The sequence below is a fragment of the Bombyx mandarina genome, chromosome 21 (genome assembly GCF_030267445.1).
Source record: "Bombyx mandarina strain Sakado chromosome 21, ASM3026744v2".
NCBI classification, from domain to species: Eukaryota; Metazoa; Arthropoda; class Insecta; order Lepidoptera; family Bombycidae; genus Bombyx; species Bombyx mandarina.
The window spans coordinates 1,422,488-1,443,431 of NC_143227.1; the positions used below are offsets into that span (position 1 = coordinate 1,422,488).

Here is a 20,944-nt window from a genome sequence, read left to right on the forward strand (position 1 = left end):
CAAAGCAATTAAAGAATAATTTGCAATTTTGGGGGGCAGGTTATCAAACATCCCCTATATTCGCAAAAGTATTAACTATGTCTTTTTTATTGCTTAGATGGTTGGACCAGCTCACAACCCACCTGGTGTTAAGTGGTTACTGGAGCCCATAGACATCTACAACGTAAATGCGCCACCCACCTTGAAATTTAAATTCTAAGGTCTCAGTATAGTTACAACGGCTGCCCCACCCTTCAAACCGAAACGCATTACTGCTTCACGGCAGAAATAGGCAGGGTCGTGGTACCTACCCGCGCGGACTCACAAGAGGTCCTATCACCAGTAAAATCAATTCAAATCAAAACTCAGTATTACCTTCACTGCAGTATTTTCTATTAAGAAACACGCAGTAAACTAAATCACCGTGTATTCACGTAAGATATTTAGATAGGTACGTATGATGATATTAAACAAGTAAATAGTAATAAATTTATTTCATACAAATCGTATTAATTAATAGTAGGATATTTCCATGATGATATAATATATTATACATTTTTGGTAAATTATATATTATTATTAAAAACTAAAGCTTAATCTACATACGTGTGGGATAAAACAGTGCATATGTTTTTTTTTTCTTAAATTAAATGCCATGATTTATAAGATATATTACAATAACATATGAAAATCAACAATAATGAAAATAACAAATCCACGAAAATCGATTTCCACTCATTCGAAAAATCGATTCCACAAACAAATTTATCGTAATTTTGTGTCGCCGGCAATCTAGATTCAACTTTTTTAAGAATAAATAAGTAATTTAATGCAATTAATATAATCGTCATTTCATCATGTCCTCAAGAACCAGCGGAAACCGATTCTCACAAGCAACATACGACATTTTAAAAAAAACTCCTTATCAAGAATTCACTATTTCTTAATACACGAATAATTATTATGAAGGATCAGTAATGTACAAGATCTAAAAATGTTAAACTAACAGCTTAAAATATTTGCAGCTTGGGATAGAATATCGAAAGGTAACTCCTAAATTGCTCTAATGATATTTTTAAAGAAATACTTATAACTCATACCACTAAAGAAACGAACTAAAAATAGCAGCACTTCGGGTTCTCTCTCGTTTGCACGATCACTCAAAAATATCTATCTTATTCATTGTTCCCTTACTTCTGAGGATCGCGACCACATGTGACTTTCATCTATAGTGTTCGATCATGGATGGCGTGGTCCGCGTAGTATAGATTATCATCAAAAGCTCCCTAATCAGATCTGACCATGGCTGGTGTCTGCCCACGGCATTCTTGCATCCTATGCGACCCGAAATTATGAGCTTCTCTAATTCATCAGACCCCATGATGTGTCCGAAGAAACTCATAACACGTTCCTGGCAAATGGCAGAGAGCCTTTTTTGGATCTTTAACTCTATTAAGCTGTACTGTAGACAAAAAAGTCAATTTACCAAAAATTAAAATTGTATAAGCATTATCAGCACGATTATTCTATTTAAAAACTGAAGAAGAAATAAATACATAAATATGTCTTTTTAATGAAATAATTTACATTTGGATTAACTTTTCTATCTGAACACTATCTGTACTGATAGTCAGTTGGAGTACTAGCTGCCATTTTTAATTCATTTGTTGTCACAATCTCTACAAATTCTATTATTATTTACAAATTCTAAAAAGAACAGTCAACTCGACAAGAACGCATTGAGAAAAAAAACCTGCTCTCAAGAACATCCACTATATAACAAAAACTACCTCATAGTAAAAGAAACAGAATAATTAAAAATAATTTTATAATCTTGATAAAATTTCAAGGCTTATAAGATTTTACTGTGTTTGAAGTTAATGAAATTATTGCATTATTTGCCATATTAGAAGAAAACATCAAAGTGAACACTGACAGTTTAAAATGTCAAATGTCAATCTGAAAGAAGAAAAGATAAGAAAAAAAGAAGTATATATGTAAAAGTTGCCTAAAAAAATTAAATGATGATTTATGTAAATTTTGAAAACGTCAAAATGTCAAACGTATTTTTTTACATTTACGAAACAGTACAAATATCATAAACTATAACACGCTATCTAAAAATACCTATAAAATGATATTGGTCTTCAAACGTAATAGTTATCTTTAGGGTTTAATTCATTAATTTTAAATATAGTACTTTTGCTAGGTACATGATACGGTCATTAGATTAATGAACATTGATCATTTAAGATTGTAATTGCCCAGAAGCAACATCGAATTACATTTCTGTGCCAAATGGTTTATGGTATTTAAGAAACCTATTTTTATAGTCATGGCTGTTGCAATTTTATATCCAACGTTCTTTAAGCTAGCGACTAATGTAGACCAAAGCTTCGAAGCCCGCACATCGACTTCATCAATTAACTTAATTTCATATTACAAAATTAATAAAAATAGATTATCCTTAATAGAAAGAAATCACAGGTAATTTTATGCGTAAAATTAAATTAAAAATGTAAATATGAGCCCTTTCTTATCTTTTTTTTTTTATAAAATTAAACATTATACAAATATCAATCATCTAACATTTATAGAATTGTTCAAAGGTAATAATCATTTATAAATAAATAAATTTTATGTACAAAACTATAATCTTTTTTTTACTTATAATGTGTCTATCTATCTCTGTGTTCAGACTATGGAGCCAATTTAGATTACTTCCACTTTGCCTTTATTGCCCTTGTAGACAGACGAGCATACGGCCCACCTGATGATGAGTGGTTACCGTCGCCCATGGACTTCAGCAATGCCAGGGGCAGAGCTAAGCCGCTGCCTACCGCAAATTGCCTTGGATAGGAATTTCATGAAATCCTTTGGTAAATGAAAAGGTTTAACAACCTGAACTGGGAACCTTTTGTTTTAAATGAATTTGGTTCAAAACCTACCTAAAAGTCACATATTCAAATGAGGTTTTTTTTTAAATTAGATTAGATTCGAGGAATGTCAAAAATATGACTACCGAATAAAATATTGAAAAATATTAATGCTGAAGTTTCTAATGTCAAACAGTTCACTAGTATTAGTGAAACAACTAAAAAAACCTATTTCGTATTAAGAATATCTTCTGAAAAAAACTTAAAATCTAGCCTTCGGTTCTAAAGAATAAGTTTTTAATGTTATAGGATAAGTCGAAACTACCTCACCCATCTGCGCAATAAAAACATTTTTTTCGTCACAATCCTCTTATAAAAAGCTCTTAAGTTAATTAACTATACTTTTACGAGATCTAAAATTAAAGTTAAAATGTATTTCCCATTCATGCATTCATGCAATAACAAAATGCGAGAATAAACCGTAAAATTAATTTTCATTGTATCAATATACAAGCTGAAAATGTCGGAATAGCTTTAACCAAAACTGCACCGGAGTCATATACTCAAAGCGCCTCGTGTCATAAAAACTTCTAATTGTATACATTTAATTATACTTTAGTTATATGGATTATGATTACTTCAGATAGTGTCGATTCCGCCGCCCGTCAACTTGTTCCCATATTCGCTAAGCACCTGAAATTAAAAAAAAAAATTTATTAAACAATCAAATCACACATTGTCGCCTGTCTCCTTAACTAGAGTCTCCTGTACTATGAGAACTGTTAGATTTTGGTGTATATACCTGCCTAATTTTGGCACCGAATCAGACATGCGCGGCTTATTGGTGATGACGATGATTGTGTGTGTTGTATGATTGTTATGATGTATTTGATTGTATGTTTGGATGATTGTAACACAATCAAACAAAAATAGCTGAACGGGATTGAATGAACCTTTTATAACATCGACTAGCATATGGTATACTTTTATCATGCTAAATCACATAGTAGCTGTGTGGTTAGTGCGAGTTTTATAACGTTCTCTATAGCATAAAAGTTAGCTCAAATTTGTATGGAATGGGATCGTTTGCCTACGTTTGCTGCTAGGGGCGCTGTTCCAACTTCCAACAAAATCGGGTTAACTTTCACGCTATCGAGAACGTTAAGAAACTGGCACTAAGCACACAGGTACCATAATAAAAAGTATCCCATATGCTAGTCGATGTTATAAGATGTTCATTCAACCCCGTTCAGTTATTTTTGTTTGATTGCGTTACAATCATTTAAACATACAATCAAATACATCATAACAATCATACAATACACATCTATAACTATCACAATCATCGTCATCACCAATAAGCCGCGCATGTCTGATTCGGTGCCAAAATGAGCAGGTGTGTACATTATCATAGTACATGAATTTTTAGTTAGAAGCAGGTGACAGTGTGTGATTTGCACACTGTTGTAGAATAATTAGGGTCACTAACGAAAGACGCGCCGTGTCGTTGAATCACGGAATCCATGGTTCAAGTTAAATAAAAAAGCACCTTATAGAGCAGGATATAGTGGTGTCTGTTGGAGAGCGAGTGCGGTCGCTGGGCGCGCAGGTGTCGCACGGCGCGCGGCACGTCGGCGCGGCCCGCCGCCAGCGCGCGCGCGCACACGTCCAGCGCGACCAGCACCGCCGAGCGCCCCGCGCCCGACGCGCACGTCACCACGCACGGACGGACGCCTGCCGAGGGGCGTCACAATACTCACTACACTACTGTACCATTAAAATTCTTTTTTTTTTATGATTGAAGTATTACTGGTGGCCCGGAGGCCTTTCCAGTTTCATCAGGACAGGCGGGCGAGCAAAGGCTCAGCCAGGAAGGATGGGATTTGCTAGCAGCTGCCCGAACGTCTCCGAAGGAGATCTAACAACTCAAGAGCAACTGCTACGCGAATGAATCTACTACCGGATCGGAATCGCGACCCGCTGAGAAGATGCGGCGAGAAACTCAGCGGGCTGATGCATGGGTTAGTTTGCACGTCGACCTCTTTGTCAAGTTCGACGCGTTCGGTTGCCGAGGTCACTAAGCCTGGTGGTAGGACCTCTTGTGAGTCCGCCCGGTTACAACGGCTGCCTCACCCTTCAAACCGAAACGCATTACTGCTTCACGGCAGAAATAGGCAGGGCGGTGGTATGACAGCGACATGTCTTAATGTTCATCGATAGTACCAACCTTCGACTTCGGAAGCCGCTTTCATTCGGCCCAAGGTTCCGTTGGTATGCCTCCTCATCATCTCCTCGGCCTTGGCGGGTGAGTACACGTTCACTCCGTTTCCGGAGCCGTTGTCATCGCTCCGCAACTTGGTTAGGTTGCTGAACGACGAACGGTTCTGGTCTTCGTAGATTACTTCCACGCCTGGAAGCCAAATTTAATTCAGTTAAATCGCTCTTTAATTCTAGCTATTGAAAAGACCTCAAATTGATCACTGATTCCTTTAAATTTGTTTCCTAACAAAACATAATAATATGGAACTTAACATTTGAAATCACTTTTGCTAAATAATTATACATTTATTTTACAAACAATTTATTAGCTTGCAAAATAGTTTGATTGTTTGGTGTGTGTGATTTTCGATTTAAATGTGTTTTTTTAGGAAGGAAGGATCACTAGTGGCCCGAAGGCCTTCCCAGTTTCACAAAAACAGGTGGGCGAGCAAAGGCTCAGCCAGGAGGGGAGGGATTTGCTAACAGCTGCCCGAGCGCCTCCGAAGAAGACCTAACAGCTCAAGAGCAACTGCTTCGCGATGCATCTACTACCGAATCAGAATCTCAACCCGCAGGGAAGATCTTGTGAGAAACTCAGCGGGCTGACGTATGGGTTAGGTTGCACGTCGAACTCTTTGTCGAGTTCGACGAGTACGGTTACCGGGGTCCCTAAGCCTGCTCCTAGTGCTAAAACTGAAAGCGTCTAAAGCTCCAAGAGTTATTGGATCTGATAGATCCCTAAGGACGTAAGAATTTTTAAACTACTTATGTTATTTAATAAGAACATCTGTTTTTTATGTAATCTAGCAGATCAGCTCACCAACTACATACTATTATTTATGTAGGTACTGGGTACGCCCCTGACAACTTGGATACAGGATAATTCACAGTTTTACTGTGTATCTGTACGCCCTACCAATCCCTCAAACTGTAACGCGTTATCAATGCTTCGTGATAGTACTCATACCAGTTTACATTACACCCTAACATCAGAAAATCGTCTTTCTAATGTACTTACTAAATAAAAGTAGAATTACTTCATTACAGCAGAAGCAAGATATTATTAGAGTTTAATTTATTTAAAAACATATTAATTCAATAGATCATATTTCGTTACACACGAAAAAAGTGCTTACACATGAATCGATTACTACAAAACAAAGAAAAAACTGAAATATTTCCGCGCAATAACCAAGTCCCTTTGCTACCTTTGACCTACCTTCCTCGTCATATTCCTTCGCCGTTTGCGAGATCTTCATATAATTCCTCATTTCGGACAGGAAGTCCAATATTGAATCGTAATCGTCTGGAACTCCTTTCGCCGGCCAGAAGTACCACAGGTGGATTATTTCCCGCCACGTTCTGGTCGACATGTTGATCAGTTGAACGCTGGAGATGGCGTATTTGTCTTTTTGCTCGCGTTTCTTCAGGATTATCTTGAAATCCCCGAAGGACCTCTTGTTATCGGATACTTCTGATGGTGGAAGGTACTCGTAACACTTTTCCTGAATGGGAAATGTAAACAAGCTTAATATCACTACATAGTATAAAACAAAGTCGCTTTCTCTGTCCCTATACTTAACTGCTTAAATCTTTGAAACTACGCAACGGATTTTGATGCGGTTTTTTTTTAATAGATAGAGTGATTGAAGAGGAAGGTTTATATGTATAATAATGTTCACCCTGTTTTTTCCAACTCCTAAAACCGTCACTAGAGAGCGCTGTAATACGCAAATCCGTTGTCATGATACCCTTGTCATAAGTGACACGTTTTCCTAGATTATTGATTTTTTACTTTAATATACAAGTTTTTCTAATCCAAGTTTATTTTAATAATCATCCCTCGGAAAGTCGAACATGGTCCAATACGAGCCAGATAAGAAAACAACTAATGATAAACAACAATTTTAAGTGCAAAGAATGTTACAAACCGTAATTAACACAAAACTATTTCGTTGCTAAGTACTAGTGAATGTGAAGAATGGGCCCGGACAGTTATATTAAAAAACCGATATTCAAAATAAGATATTTAAGGCAAAGATTAATTTCAAAAAGTCACCTGCGTCTAGAATAACAAGGGAATATATCGAAACGAGATTGCAATTATTGGAACAACACTGGTTAGTTTGAAGAAAATCACCAGAATGTTATATTGGGATGCGAAAATAACGAATATAGCTATTAAACAAAAGGTACAATAACAAACGTTACATCGCGAACAGCATTCTGGCCAGGCTGGTGGGCCAAAGGGCTTTATCTTCAGAGTCATCCAACGGTGTTAAACAAATACTCGATACGACAAATGATTGCTTGCACGCTTTATCTAACCTTGGTATACCTGTATCGACATGGGACATCCTGATTATATATCTCATCACAATAAAATTGGATAATGAATCCCAGAAACAATGGGAACAAAAACTAAGCGAACAGGCTGATCGATTGCCTACACTAAGCGAGTTCCAATCATTCCTGGAATCAAGATATCGAGCACTCGAGTTTTTAGAACCAAACCAAAGAAGAGAGTTTAGAGGCAAAGATGCAGCGGATAAACCGAAGGTGTTCAGCGTGACGACGTCTGTATCCTGCCCATTCTGTTCGGGACATCACTTGCTTTATCAATGCAAGAAATTTGTACAAGAAGCCATCGGGAATCGCCGGGAGTTCATCCAGAAGAGAAAACTGTGTTTCAATTGCTTCGGAGCTAACCATTCGGTAACACAGTGCAAACGACGCACGGCTTGTCGGTGCTGTGGCCAACGTCATCACTCGCTGCTGCACCAGGAAGGCGGCACTCACAATCCGACCCTGGCGGGTCCTAGTCAGCCCACTAATCAACAGCGGGAGCCAGCACAAGAACCGCAGGCAGCGGATCACGTGGAGCGTGTTGTCAGCCATTTTTCTAACAGTGAAATGAGATCAAGTAGTCAAGTAATGTTAGCTAGCGCATTAGTTTATGTATCCAACAAGGGTATGTATCACACACTTAGGGCATTGTTGGATCAGGGCTCTCAAGCCTCGTTTATTAGTGAACACGCAGTTCAACTTTTGCAGCTTTGAAGGTTGCCAGTTCTAAGTACCATATCTGGTTTAGGAGGAGAAAAATCTAGTATTTCAGTAAAACATATGGTTCAATTTAAAGTACAGTCCACATATAACTCTTTTAGCTATCCCGTTCAAGCCTATGTTTTAAACTGCCTAACATCCACTCTTCCTTCACAGAAAATTCAATTACAGGATTGGCCGGAATTGTTGCAATTGCAGATGGCTGATCCAGGATATGGTACACCAAGCAATATAGATCTTCTACTGGGCGCTGATGTGTATGGTCAGGTTTTGTCAGAAGGCATATTGAGAAATCCACCTGGAACCTTGACAGCTCAAAATACACAGCTGGGATGGATCCTGTCGGGACGAGTTTAAGTTAGTGGGGATACTCCTTACATTATTAGCGCACATACCCATGACAACTCAATCAATGATTTGCTGCGTCAGTTCTGGGAGATTGAAACTGACTAGCATCATCCACTTTTATCCAAGGAAGAAGAATCCTGTGAAAGATACTTTGAATCCACTACAACTAGGGACAGTTTGGGTCGTTATGTTGTAGGTCTTCCTTTTCGCGACAACAATCCACTTGCTCAAGAAGAAACTTGAAAATAATCCATTCTTGAAGCAAGAATAATCCAAGGTAATAAATGTAGCCACCTGGCTATGAATCATATAGAAGTAATTAATGACAAACAAGAAGCTGCTAAGCCAGGATGCGTTTATCTACCTCATCATGCAGTTGGTTGTTCGCGAGGACAAAAGTACAACGAAGGTCGGCGTTGTTTTCGACGCTTCGTGTAAGGGTACCAGCGGCAAGTCATTGAACAATGATTTATTGGTAGGTCCAAGGCTTCAACCAGAGTTACGACACATAATTATGAAATGGCGTACTTATCCTATATGTTTCGCAGCGGACATAGTTAAGATGTATCGAATGGTCAAGGTCGTACCAGAGCATACTGACTTCCAGATAATGTCACAAGGGTACTATCAAATGTAAGAAATCTAAAATTGTAAGACCAGTCTCCAAACTTTGCCTATCGCTTTTTAACATTACTTACCTGAATAACTGTAGATATTTCATGCAATGTATGTAACTTAAATGTATCTTTGGATGCATCAGCTATTAAGTATTTTGTTATTGTTTAGTTGTAAGTAAGTACGAACTGTTTAAAAGCAACCCTTGACTGAACTTTGTCGTTATTATGGTTTCTTTAATGTGTAAGTTTATATTTAGTTCATGTTGAGCAGTTCTTTATTGATTACGATTAGGTTAAAATGTTACGGTTTCATGGAGATGTTAATTGTACATGTAAAATTTGATGGCCTCATTGTTGGCTATGAACTTTTGTAGTTCATGGTGGGCGGAATGTTCACCCTGTTTTTTCCAACTCCTAAAACCGTCACTAGAGAGCGCTGTAATACGCAAATCCGTTGTCATGATACCCTTGTCATAAGTGACACGTTTTCCTAGATTATTGATTTTTTACTTTAATATACAAGTTTTTCTAATCCAAGTTTATTTTAATAATCATCCCTCGGAAAGTCGAACAATAACATCCATTAAATAGTAGAGAAATCAATAATAAATTACAGTTTCCAAAGCGAAGCGAGGGCGGGTCGCTAGTTAATTTATATAGACTAACTTCACAGTTTATATAACGACTTGGACAGATAGATTAAGGTTGTAGGAATTAACGACGGAAGGAAGAATTGCTCGGTAGACCAACGCGACGGCCCGAATGTCTTTTCTACTACCTATGCTGATAGCCTTAAGAGGCTATTTCAGCTTCGCCCTGACGTGTAGGTGAGCTCACGAGGCTCAAACCGGAGTGTTGCTAACACTGGCCCTACGAGGACGGTGACCGGTGCTTGTGATACCTAAAAGCACCGTTAATGGATCGGGAGGATGCGTAATGACGTGTGGACCGAATGTCGTTGTTCGGAACTTGTATATATGCAAGCTTATCTTGAAAATGTCGTAAGCGAGATTCAGGCATCTGTCAAATATCTTGCGTTGTATGATGGCCACAAGATCTACAGCCACAAGATCTTAAAAGGTGGAAACAAATTGAAGAGATCACTCGGAACTAAACGCCTCAGTGGTGATGAAGAAGAATAATTCTTGACTATTTTACGAACTGACGTATTTGTGTTTGGAGAGGGAGGCCGCCTGGGTAGCTACCACCGTTTTAGTTACGAAGTATTCGCTCCCGTTTTAATGATGACACAAAAAATGTACATTACAATTGCATCAGTGAAACAGACCATTCACATGTGATGGTAACACACAACTATCACTTAAAACCAGATGAACTGTGAGCTTATATAAGGTATGTGTCCACGTTGGGTAGCTTGCGTAATAAAATAAGCCTTTTACATGCAAGTCTCATGCAAGCATCAGATTAAATTTGTTTGATGAATAGGTAATATAATATTTGTATTAGTATAAAATTAAAATTGAATATGGTGTTCATTTTTTTTCCTACCTAGGTTGATGGTCTTGAGATACCATTTCAGCGTAGCCTTAACTAGTAGGTGAAGCTCACGGGGCTCAAACCTGACGTTGTTGCTAACACCAACCCTAGCAAGAGCAGTACTTCGCAGAATCTACCACTGGATCGGAAACGCGACCCACTGAGAAGATCCGGCGAGAAACTCAGTGGGCTGTGTCTGTGGGTTAGTTTACACGCCGAGCCCTTCGTCGCAAGCGACGGGTTCGACGAGGACAATGACTGGAGGTGTTCATGTTACCAAGGCTACTAAATAAAAGAGCCTACCACTCCATTCTCCATATATTCAGTGAGCATGACTACAAGTCTTGAGTTCTGTTCCCAAATCATTCTCCAGAAGTCTCCAACGGTGTTGGCGAGGGGAGCCTGGCACGCGATGTAGTAGTTCTTTATATTACCTGGACCCTGAAAAAAAAACAATGGGTTTAAATATTTCGCACCGACGCTTATATTAAGAGGTTTCGCCAACGTAGAATTAAGCGGCTACCGGAGTACATAGACATAGACATAATCAAGGCCAATTTCAATCTTGAAGTATGGGATCAGAGTTTTAATTCCATTGTACACAAAGCGCTCCACCGTTCAAATCGGAACCTATTAATGCACCGCGACAGAAAGAATAATAATAATTTATTATGTTTTGTAAATAAGTTGTTGTAGTTATTAAAATGTTTAGCCTTTTTAAGCGCGAAAAAAATGGTTCTAATGTCTATATTCTATTGTCTATAAATACGTGAAGCAAAAACTTTGTATACCTTTTACGAAAATTACGCGGACGGAGGAGTATGCAATTTCTCACACTTATAAATAATATAGAGGAGTGCAGAATGCTATTTTTTTTTAATTATGCTTAAGAAATACATTAAATCATCAATCAAAAATAATTACACACACTACCATGTATTTGACACAACTCATACATGTATATTTATATTCTTTGTTTACTGTCAATTGTCACACTTTTGTTATTATTTAAGGTCTATGGTCAAATTAAAAATAGATTAATAATGATTGTATTTAATATTATTTGTCTAAAGTGTATTCTTGATGAAATCTGTAATAAGAAGCACGAGTATAATAGTTTTTGACAATAAAACCATAATAATGTTCAAACTTATAATTTTAATTTTTTTTATAATGCTTTGATGGATGGACGAGCTCTCATCCCACCTAGCGTTAAATGGTTACTGGGGCCCATAGACATCTACGACGTAAATGCGCCACCCACTTTGAGATATAAGTTCTTTGGTCTCAAGTATACTTATAACGACTGTCCCGCCCTTCAATACGAAACGCATTACTGCTTCACGGCAGAAATAGGCAGGGTGGTGGTACCTACCCGCGCGGACTCACAAGAGGTCCTACCACCAGTAAAATTATAGTTAAATTCCGACTACTGAGGGACTACTAGTTATTATTAAGTCAATAATTAAGCAAGAATGCGGTACCCTCGTGGGAATACGACCTAACGCCATCAACGATTCCTGTACTTATTTCTTTTTTGTTTGCGAATAAAAATCATATTATAATTTTGCTGAAATCGTAATCTAGATTAGCTCGGTGACATTCTTAGATTTGTGTAACACGATATTCATGGGAGTAGTTTATGACAGGATGTTGATAACGTCTCGCCACCCGGGGCACAGCGTAGCGTACTGCTGAATCAGTACATTTTGTGTTTCTATGTTAAAGAGATTGTATTTTAATATCGTTTGAATTATTTAAAAGAGGCATTGTTGGATACTGTATAACAAAATGACGCGACACAGCCCTCATTTAAAATTTTAATCAACAGTCGTAGCCCGCAAAATTATAATTTGCGTAATTACTGGTGGTAGGACCTCTGAGTGTGAGTCTGCGCGGGAAGGTACCACCACCCCGCCTATTTCTGCCGTGAAGCAGTAATACATTTCGTTTTGAAGGGTGGAGCAGACGTTGTAACTATACTTGAGACCTTAGAACCTATATCTCAAGGTGGGTGGCGCATTTATGTTGTAGATGTCTATGGGCTCCAGTAACCACTTAACACCAGGTGGGCTGTGAGCTCGTTCACTCATGTAAGCAATAAAAAAAACGTTTGAGTTTTCAGACCTTTCGTTTGAGCAAAACGCAATTTCCGATCCAGCAAAATATGATCCATAGAAAGAGAAAACTTACCGTAATATAATTAGCGTTGATGTATTCAGTGGTGGGGTCGTTTCCAATCCTGCACAGCGGGACTCTGGTCTCCGGTAGCGGCAGCACGTTGGAGTACCTGTTCTTGTCCTCGCAACCTGGAGGCACCTCCTCAGGTCTCACGGATACCGATGGTATCTCGACGAATTCGGCCGTTATAGATTCTATGTCCATTGCGAAAGAAGCTAACGCCGAGTACTGCATTGGATGAGAAGTGACCTAGGAATAGAAAATAGATTTAATGACTATAGGATAAAGCAGGTAAAAATACATCTTGGTTACGCTGCAAAGCCCCAAGCTTCAATGTCATACTGGTGGTACAACCTCTTGTGAGTCCGCAAGGGTGGGTACCACTACCATGCCTATTTCCCCCGTGAAGCAGTAATGCGTTTCGCTTTGAAGGGCGGGGCAGCCGTTGTAACTATACTGAGGCCTTAGAACTTATATCTCAAGGTGGATGGCGCATTTACGTTGTAGATGCCTATGGGCTCCATTAACCATTTAACACCAGGGGGGCTGTGAGCTCGTCCCCGCAAATAAGCAATAAAAAAAACCCATCTAGATTGAACGCCTTCAGACGAAGTATTTTATTATTTATTATTGGTACCGAAATCACAAATCCGGTATAAAGCCAAGTACAGCTAGACCTTGACAATGAAATATGTATCTACACATATATAATTACTTCTCTTGTCACTGCAGTGTTTAAGCCGTGACGGCTACAAATTTAAAAGTTTGCCAATTAATGCCTTTCATGTTGAAAGCATTCAGTATTTCGAAAAGTATTTTTGGAATTTTTAATGACTCATTGGATAAAATTATGTTCATTCCTTAACAGGGATCGGTGGTTCTAGATAATTCGTAATTTTCAAAGTGAGAAGCACGAAATTTCGCATTCGTCTATCAAGAAATGTTTTTTTTTTTTATTGCTTAGATGGGTGGACGAGCTCACAGCCCACCTGGTGTTAAGTGGTTACTGGAGCCCATAGACATTTACAACGTAAATGCGCCACCCACCTTGAGATATTATAAGTTCTAAGGTCTCAGTGTAGTTGCAACGGCTGGCCTACCCTTCAAACCGAAACGCATTACTGCTTCACGGCAGAAATAGGCAGGGCGGTGGTACCTACACGTACGGACTCACAAGAGGTCCTACCACCAGTAATTACGCAAATTATAATTTTGCGGGTTTGGTTTCTATTACGCGATGTTATTCCTTCACCGTGGAAGTCAATCGTGAACATTTGTTAAGTACGTATGTCATTAGAAAAATTGGTTGGTGGTAAAATACACATTTATCGGTATTTTAAAATATTTTATCCTCTATGTGTACTGCACATCACCGTCGTGTCTATTTCTTGCCACTAATCAGTTTGTTAGATGGGTGGGTCAGCCGTTACACATTGTAATAGAGGCTAAATTCCCGTCTCAAAATGTACAAGACCATTCATGTTGTCATGAGCTCCATTTTGCACTATCTGGGTTGTGGCTCACCTATCTATACTGAATATTATAAAGCTTAAGAGTTTGTTTGTTTGAACGCGCTAATCTCAAGAACTACTGGTCCGATCTGAAAAATTCTTTCAGTGTTACATAGCCCATTTATTGAGGAAGGCTACAGGCTATATAACATCACGGTAAGACCAATACAAGTGGAGCACCAATAAAGAATTTTGCAAATATTTTCACTTTCTACGTAAATGAAGTGGGGAGTAAAATTTAGCGTTACGCTAAAGTAACGATTCCACGCGGACGGAGTCGCGGGCAAAATCTAGTCAAAGCAATAAAATACCGAAATAATATTAAAGCTTACCTCATCGTCATAAGCAGGGTTACCGTAACTGCGCTTACTGGCCCTCAGCCGCTGGTTTCCCTTCCTGTGCCCGACACTGACACTGTCCAAACTGTATGCGTCCAACGAGACAGGAGTACATCTCTGAGCATATATACCTCTCCTGCCCCGACGGCGAACCACAAGCTGCAATGGAAAGAACATTTTCATTATCATTATTTTATTGGTTAGAGGGTAGGACGACCTCACGGCCCGTCAGGTGTTGAGTGTTTACTTAGAGCCCATAGATATCAACAACGAAAATGCCGCCATCCACCTTGAGACATGAGTTCTAAATCTCAGTAATCAGGTACAACAACTGCCCTACCCTTCAAGCGGGAACACATTAATGCTTCGCAGTAGAAATATGGCAGTTACCGTACGGGCTCACAAGATGTCCATATCATCAGTAAAAATACAATTAAATAAAGTTCCCGAAAGAACTTTACGGTTTTTCTCGGCGAAATAGCAATGATGTATTTATCTATTCACACTTCATTCAAATCAAAGTACATTGACGGACTTAATATCTAAGGCATTCTCCAGTCAACCAAGGATGATGAAAAGAATGTAGAATGTACATTGTTTGAAAAATTAAAATAAAAACATATAACAGTGTATATTTTCGGGATTGTAAGGCAAAATCTAGTGGATTTTTAATATAACACCAAAGTCCATATTTCTTGAAACCACTCGTAAACTCGCAATCTCAATCGATAACTGACATTGACTTCTTTTAAAACAAATATAGTGTGCCAATGTGACCTAACTAATAAATACCGTTCTTTCCGCATATGTATTATATATACTTATTTATATTTCGACAAATGCAAAGAATAGAATTGTAAATTATATTTAGCTAAAACTGTGTTACAATGTTATTCTATCCACCTCCCGATTAACAAATCGTGCGACGCGACGTTTTGCGTGCGAGCTTTGGACAGGATTTCAAAGTTATTCAATGTAGGATGTTATTGTTCGACACTCAACACTTTACAGAATACAATCTTTCATTATTTTGTATTAGACTTATTGGATGATTGAAGTATGTTATTGAGTTCATTTATGAATTTGGAAATAAACATAACAAATACAATAAAATTAATAAATATATTAAATATATTAAATTGCTAAGTCATTGGTAGCAGCAATTAATATGACAAATATAAATGATCGTGTAATAATTTTTTTATTTTTATTTTTTTATTGCTTAGATGGGTTGACGAGCTCACCAGACCACCCGGTGCTAAGTAGTTACTGGATCTCATTGACATCTATGACGTAAATGCGCCACCCACCTTGAGATATAAGTTCTAAGGTCTCAGTATAGTTACGACTGTTCCGCCCTTCTAACCGGAACGCACACATTCAAATTACATAGTCAGTAAATTTGGCATAATTTTACGTTTCCTTTTTTAGTTCTTTCTGTATTCTGAGTTTAAGTAGTGCTTTTACTACTTTCACTCACGCATTACCGGCAAAGTGGAAAGAAAGAGGCCTGGCGGGCGTAGTCCCATGCGCTGGCCTGATCAAATTAAGACGACGTTTTTCTTTTCTTTTTTTTCCTACCTATTCTAGTAACCTCGACGGGTAATCTAGATTCGCCGAATTAGTAGGTGACCTCACGGGGCTCAAACTTGATGACGTTGCTAACACGAACCCTAACAAGAGCCGTGCTTCGCAGAATCTACCACCGGATCGGAAACGCAGCCCACTGAGAAGATCCGGCGAGAAACTCAGTGGGCTGGGGTTAATTTACTCGCCGAGCCGACATTGGACCCCAGCCGGTCCGGTTCCGGTTTTTTTTTGGTACCAAAACACTTGTACCTTTTCCATTATTTTTTTTAAAGACTCAAACTAATTGACTACGTTTTCAGAATTCCCATGAACATCAATCAGCAACAACTCAATACTAAAACGGTTAAAGTAATAACGATCCATGACGAAATATTCGAAAACATTTTAAGCACTACTTAGCGACATATTCGAAGAGATTTTTTGCTAAAAACCTCAACTATTTATGCCCTTTATCGATGGAGTGTAGTTCTCTAAAAAGTGTTATGAAATTGGTATTTTACTTAAAATAAGGCTTTCAGTACACAATCGATTCATTGATATACAATGAAAACCATATTCTATGATATTTCTGATGATATTTCTGGTCACGTTTTATTGTTTATGTCTGCTCTGTCTATTAGACTGAAAGTGTTAGCAAATCTCACTTATCCTCAAATTGGAAAGACCACGGGGCAACGCGTAATCCTCCATTCCAAAAAAAATTAAAATTCACCAATAAAACGATTATTAAAAAACGTCCTCAATATTTTAATATACATATCGACGCTTGAAAGGCAAACGTGACTAAACGACAATAACTGCTTTGTACATAAATGATAGGCAATAGCCATATTCGATGCGCAAAAAATATATATTTCTAGATCTATTAAAATCATTTCAATCCTACAGCTACTAGCTAGATTCTACTACAGCTAGATTCGTTAAAATAAATTTTGTTTTCAGGTATTTCAACTTTAAATTAGTCTACTGTAAAGTTCACGCATTGTCGCTTAGTCACGTTTGCCTTTCAAGCGTCGATATGATCTTGTCGCTTATATTCATACGTGATTTCAACTTTTCAAAGTTTTAATTCAAAACATTTACTATATATATATATATATATATATATATATTCATTTACTAACGATCACGCCACGTTCTCGACACCGTAAAAGTTAACTCAAATTTTATGGAGATCGAACGTTTGCCTACATTTGTCGCTAGGGGCGCTGTTCCAACTCCATACAAATTTGAGTTAACTTTAACGCTATCGAGAACGTTAAAGCAACGTTCACCAAGTACGTTTAATAAGACCAAATTCATCAAAAACTGTAAAATTAAAATTTAAATATTATAGATAAAATGTATAACGTATAGTTCTTCGAACTTTTCCATAGCGTATCCTGTTTATTGTGGAATTCATTATATGTATAATATTCGGCTTATTTGAAACAATTATTTCAACAGAACGATAAATTTGGAACAAAGAAAGACTTATGAACGCGGACATAGTTGCTTCCGAGCATACGTTTGTTTTGAAACAGCACGCGAGATAAAATTTGTCACCATAAACGAACGGTCATAATACAATTAAGTAGAAAACTACAACTGGTCGTTGTTTACTAGTGATATGACGTCTTGTGAGTCCGCACGGGTAAGTACGACAAACCCTCCTGTCCTTTACTTATCATGCATTTAGTTTTAAGGGTGGGCTAGCTTTTTTTTCCTGCCTATGCTGATAGACTTGAGAGGCTATATCAGCTTCTCCTTGACGTGTAGGTGAGCTCACGGGGCTCAGACCGGGTGTCTTGCTAACATTGACCCTAGCAAGAGCAGTGCTTCGCAGAATCTACCACCGGATCGGAAACGCTACCCACTGAGAAGATCAAGTTAGCCCTTAAACTATTTGACACTCAGACCTCAATAAAAAAAAAAAACTAAAAACATAATAATATGCGTTTCTAATTTGAGTCTTCTATTGTAGAAACGTTAAAGCAATTTAGTGATCTACTTATTTGAAAATTAGTCGTAAAAGCTTCCAGCCACAATTGTCTGAGCTTCAAAAGTCACCGAGTACACGTCGAGCCTAAGCTAAAGCGTTAAAAGTGGCGATTTCAAGGACCACGTCTCAGCCCGCTTGTGAATTTAATTTATGAGGTACCCTATGACTTGTTTGTTTTCAATGCAACACGACATTAAGACGTTAACGTTGACGTCATATTTCGTCACAGGCAAGAGTTGACTTTTAAATAAGGCTGCAGTAATCGCGCTAAGCCAAGTGAGCTGTTAACTAAAAAAAGCTACTACTCACTTTAAGTTATTTTCTGGGTTTGCCAAGCTACTGCCAAGCTGTATAGACTATATTGCATGTCGGCAGTCTAGGATGGATAACGTCGATGGTGAAGTTATAATGATTTTAAAACTTTTTATTTTATTTTATTGCTTAGCCGGGTGGTCGAGCTCACAGCTCACCTGGTGTTAAGTGGTTACTGGAGCCCATAGACATCTACAACGTAAATGCGCCACCCACCTTGAGATATAGGTTCTAAGATCTCAAGTATAGTTACAACAGCTGCCCCACTTTCAAACCGAAACACATTACTGCTTCACGGCAGGAATAGGCAGGGTGGTGGTACCTATCCGCGTGGACTCACAAGACGTCCTACCGCCAGTCCTCTTGAGGAATTGATTTAATAATAAATAAAGAAATTATTTTAAAAAAAAGTGTGTGTGTCCGCTCCGACGCACGACTGGAGTTTACTGGATATAAAAAATTAAACGAAACAATACGAGAAATAGTTCTATATTACGACAACACGATACACTACAGATTATTAACAAATTAACGAGACACAAAACAAACGACTAACAAATATATGAAAATACAATAATGAGAGAAACGCGCGATCAGTACGAGGCTTTGTGGCGGACTGCCGGCGCAGCAGCCCGGCGTCACCTGCGATAACGCGGCCGCGCGTTGGCTCCTGATTGGCGCGCGCACGCATCACGCAATCAGGAGCCAATCAGGCGCATAACGCATTTCGTGTGACATGCTAGTACGATTTTGATTGGCGCGCGCACGCATCACGCAATCAGGAGCCAATCAGGCGCATAACGCATTTCGTGTGACATGCTAGTACGATTTTGGTCCCCATAATTTTCATACCCCGGGCCTATATATGTAAATCGATTCTAAAGGAGTAAACTCCAAAAAGTGTGTGTGTCCGCTCCGACGCACGACTGGAGTTTACTGGATATAAAAAATTAAACGAAACAATACGAGAAATAGTTCTATATTACGACAACACGATACACTACAGATTATTAACAAATTAACGAGACACAAAACAAACGACTAACAAATATATGAAAATACAATAATGAGAGAAACGCGCGATCAGTACGAGGCTTTGTGGCGGACTGCCGGCGCAGCAGCCCGGCGTCACCTGCGATAACGCGGCCGCGCGTTGGCTCCTGATTGGCGCGCGCACGCATCACGCAATCAGGAGCCAATCAGGCGCATAACGCATTTCGTGTGACATGCTAGTACGATTTTGATTGGCGCGCGCACGCATCACGCAATCAGGAGCCAATCAGGCGCATAACGCATTTCGTGTGACATGCTAGTACGATTTTGGTCCCCATAATTTTCATACCCCGGGCCTATATATGTAAATCGATTCTAAAGGAGTAAACTCCAAAAATACATTGGAATTTCGTTACGTTTTTTTAACGGACGGTAAAACAATGGAAACCCACATAAAAATTCAGTCATCAGCATAACTTTGTTTATAATTCGCATTGTAAAAACATCCTCTGCGACCGATACATACGACTTACTAGGAACATAGGTGAACTCGGTATGGGAGATAGAAATTGTCGGGACAATCTTAGTAGAAAAATAATGAACAAAATTGTTTGTTAATTGTTTCCTTAAATTGGCAAACGCTTATTACTTGATGTCAACTTGTCAACGGAACCCTAAAAACTTAAATTGGCGCTCAACATGAAGCCATCAACTCTTTGTACTGTAACAACAATACTTCGTGGCTAAAATAAGCAGGATAGTGGTACTATGTATATTCAATTTAACATATTGAAAATTCATATAAAATCTGTAAACGGGCACGTGGTAATGTTTTTCCACGTTTTCTTTTATCATGTCACTCTTATAATATTTGAGATTTTGAACACCTGACAGTCCTAAGAGATGTCGTGACAACTATGAGTAATTATAATTTCTCCGACAAATAAAATCTCAGTTAATGCTCGCGTTGATATCACGACCCGTTCATCTGTGTATAAATTATAGTTTTAAACAAAAATTTAAATGATTATATCGGCGGCTATTTTAAAGCAATTTTACAGGAGAGCCATTTAAAGTTTAAGTAATTTCGTAAAAAATATCATGACACAAAAAAAACTCCTATAGCTATTTGAATGTAGTAAGAAAGATTGAAGTTAAAAACATTAAATTGTTGATGCAAATACTAAATAGAACGGATCTTTAATTACAAAGATAAATGTTGCGTATTAACCAAAATTTCGTTTAAACCGAATAGCCTTTCAGCCCTCGATATACATATAATATTAATAACTAGCGACCCGCCCTCGCTTCGCTTCGGAAACATTAAATTTTATTATTGACTAGCTGACCCGGCAGACTTCGTAGTGCCTCAATCGATAAATAAAAGACCTAAACT

At 38.3% G+C, this 20,944-nt stretch overlaps 1 protein-coding gene across 2 annotated transcripts in view; it reads right to left on the reverse strand.

Moving 5' to 3' along the window:
• Positions 1–454: 454 nt before the first annotated feature.
• Positions 455–20,944, reverse strand: part of LOC114240263 (uncharacterized) — a 95,443-nt gene continuing 74,953 nt past the window's right edge. For both annotated transcript variants that reach the window (XM_089736290.1, XM_089736291.1), the window contains exons 6-12: positions 14,667–14,831; positions 12,836–13,072; positions 10,946–11,083; positions 6,334–6,619; positions 5,083–5,265; positions 4,405–4,589; positions 455–3,548 (exon numbers count right to left, since the gene is read on the reverse strand). In XM_089736290.1, the coding sequence (XP_089592416.1) occupies positions 3,495–3,548; positions 4,405–4,589; positions 5,083–5,265; positions 6,334–6,619; positions 10,946–11,083; positions 12,836–13,072; positions 14,667–14,831 (1,248 nt within the window). In that variant the 3' untranslated portion in view covers positions 455–3,494. The remainder of the gene's footprint in view (positions 3,549–4,404; positions 4,590–5,082; positions 5,266–6,333; positions 6,620–10,945; positions 11,084–12,835; positions 13,073–14,666; positions 14,832–20,944) is intronic.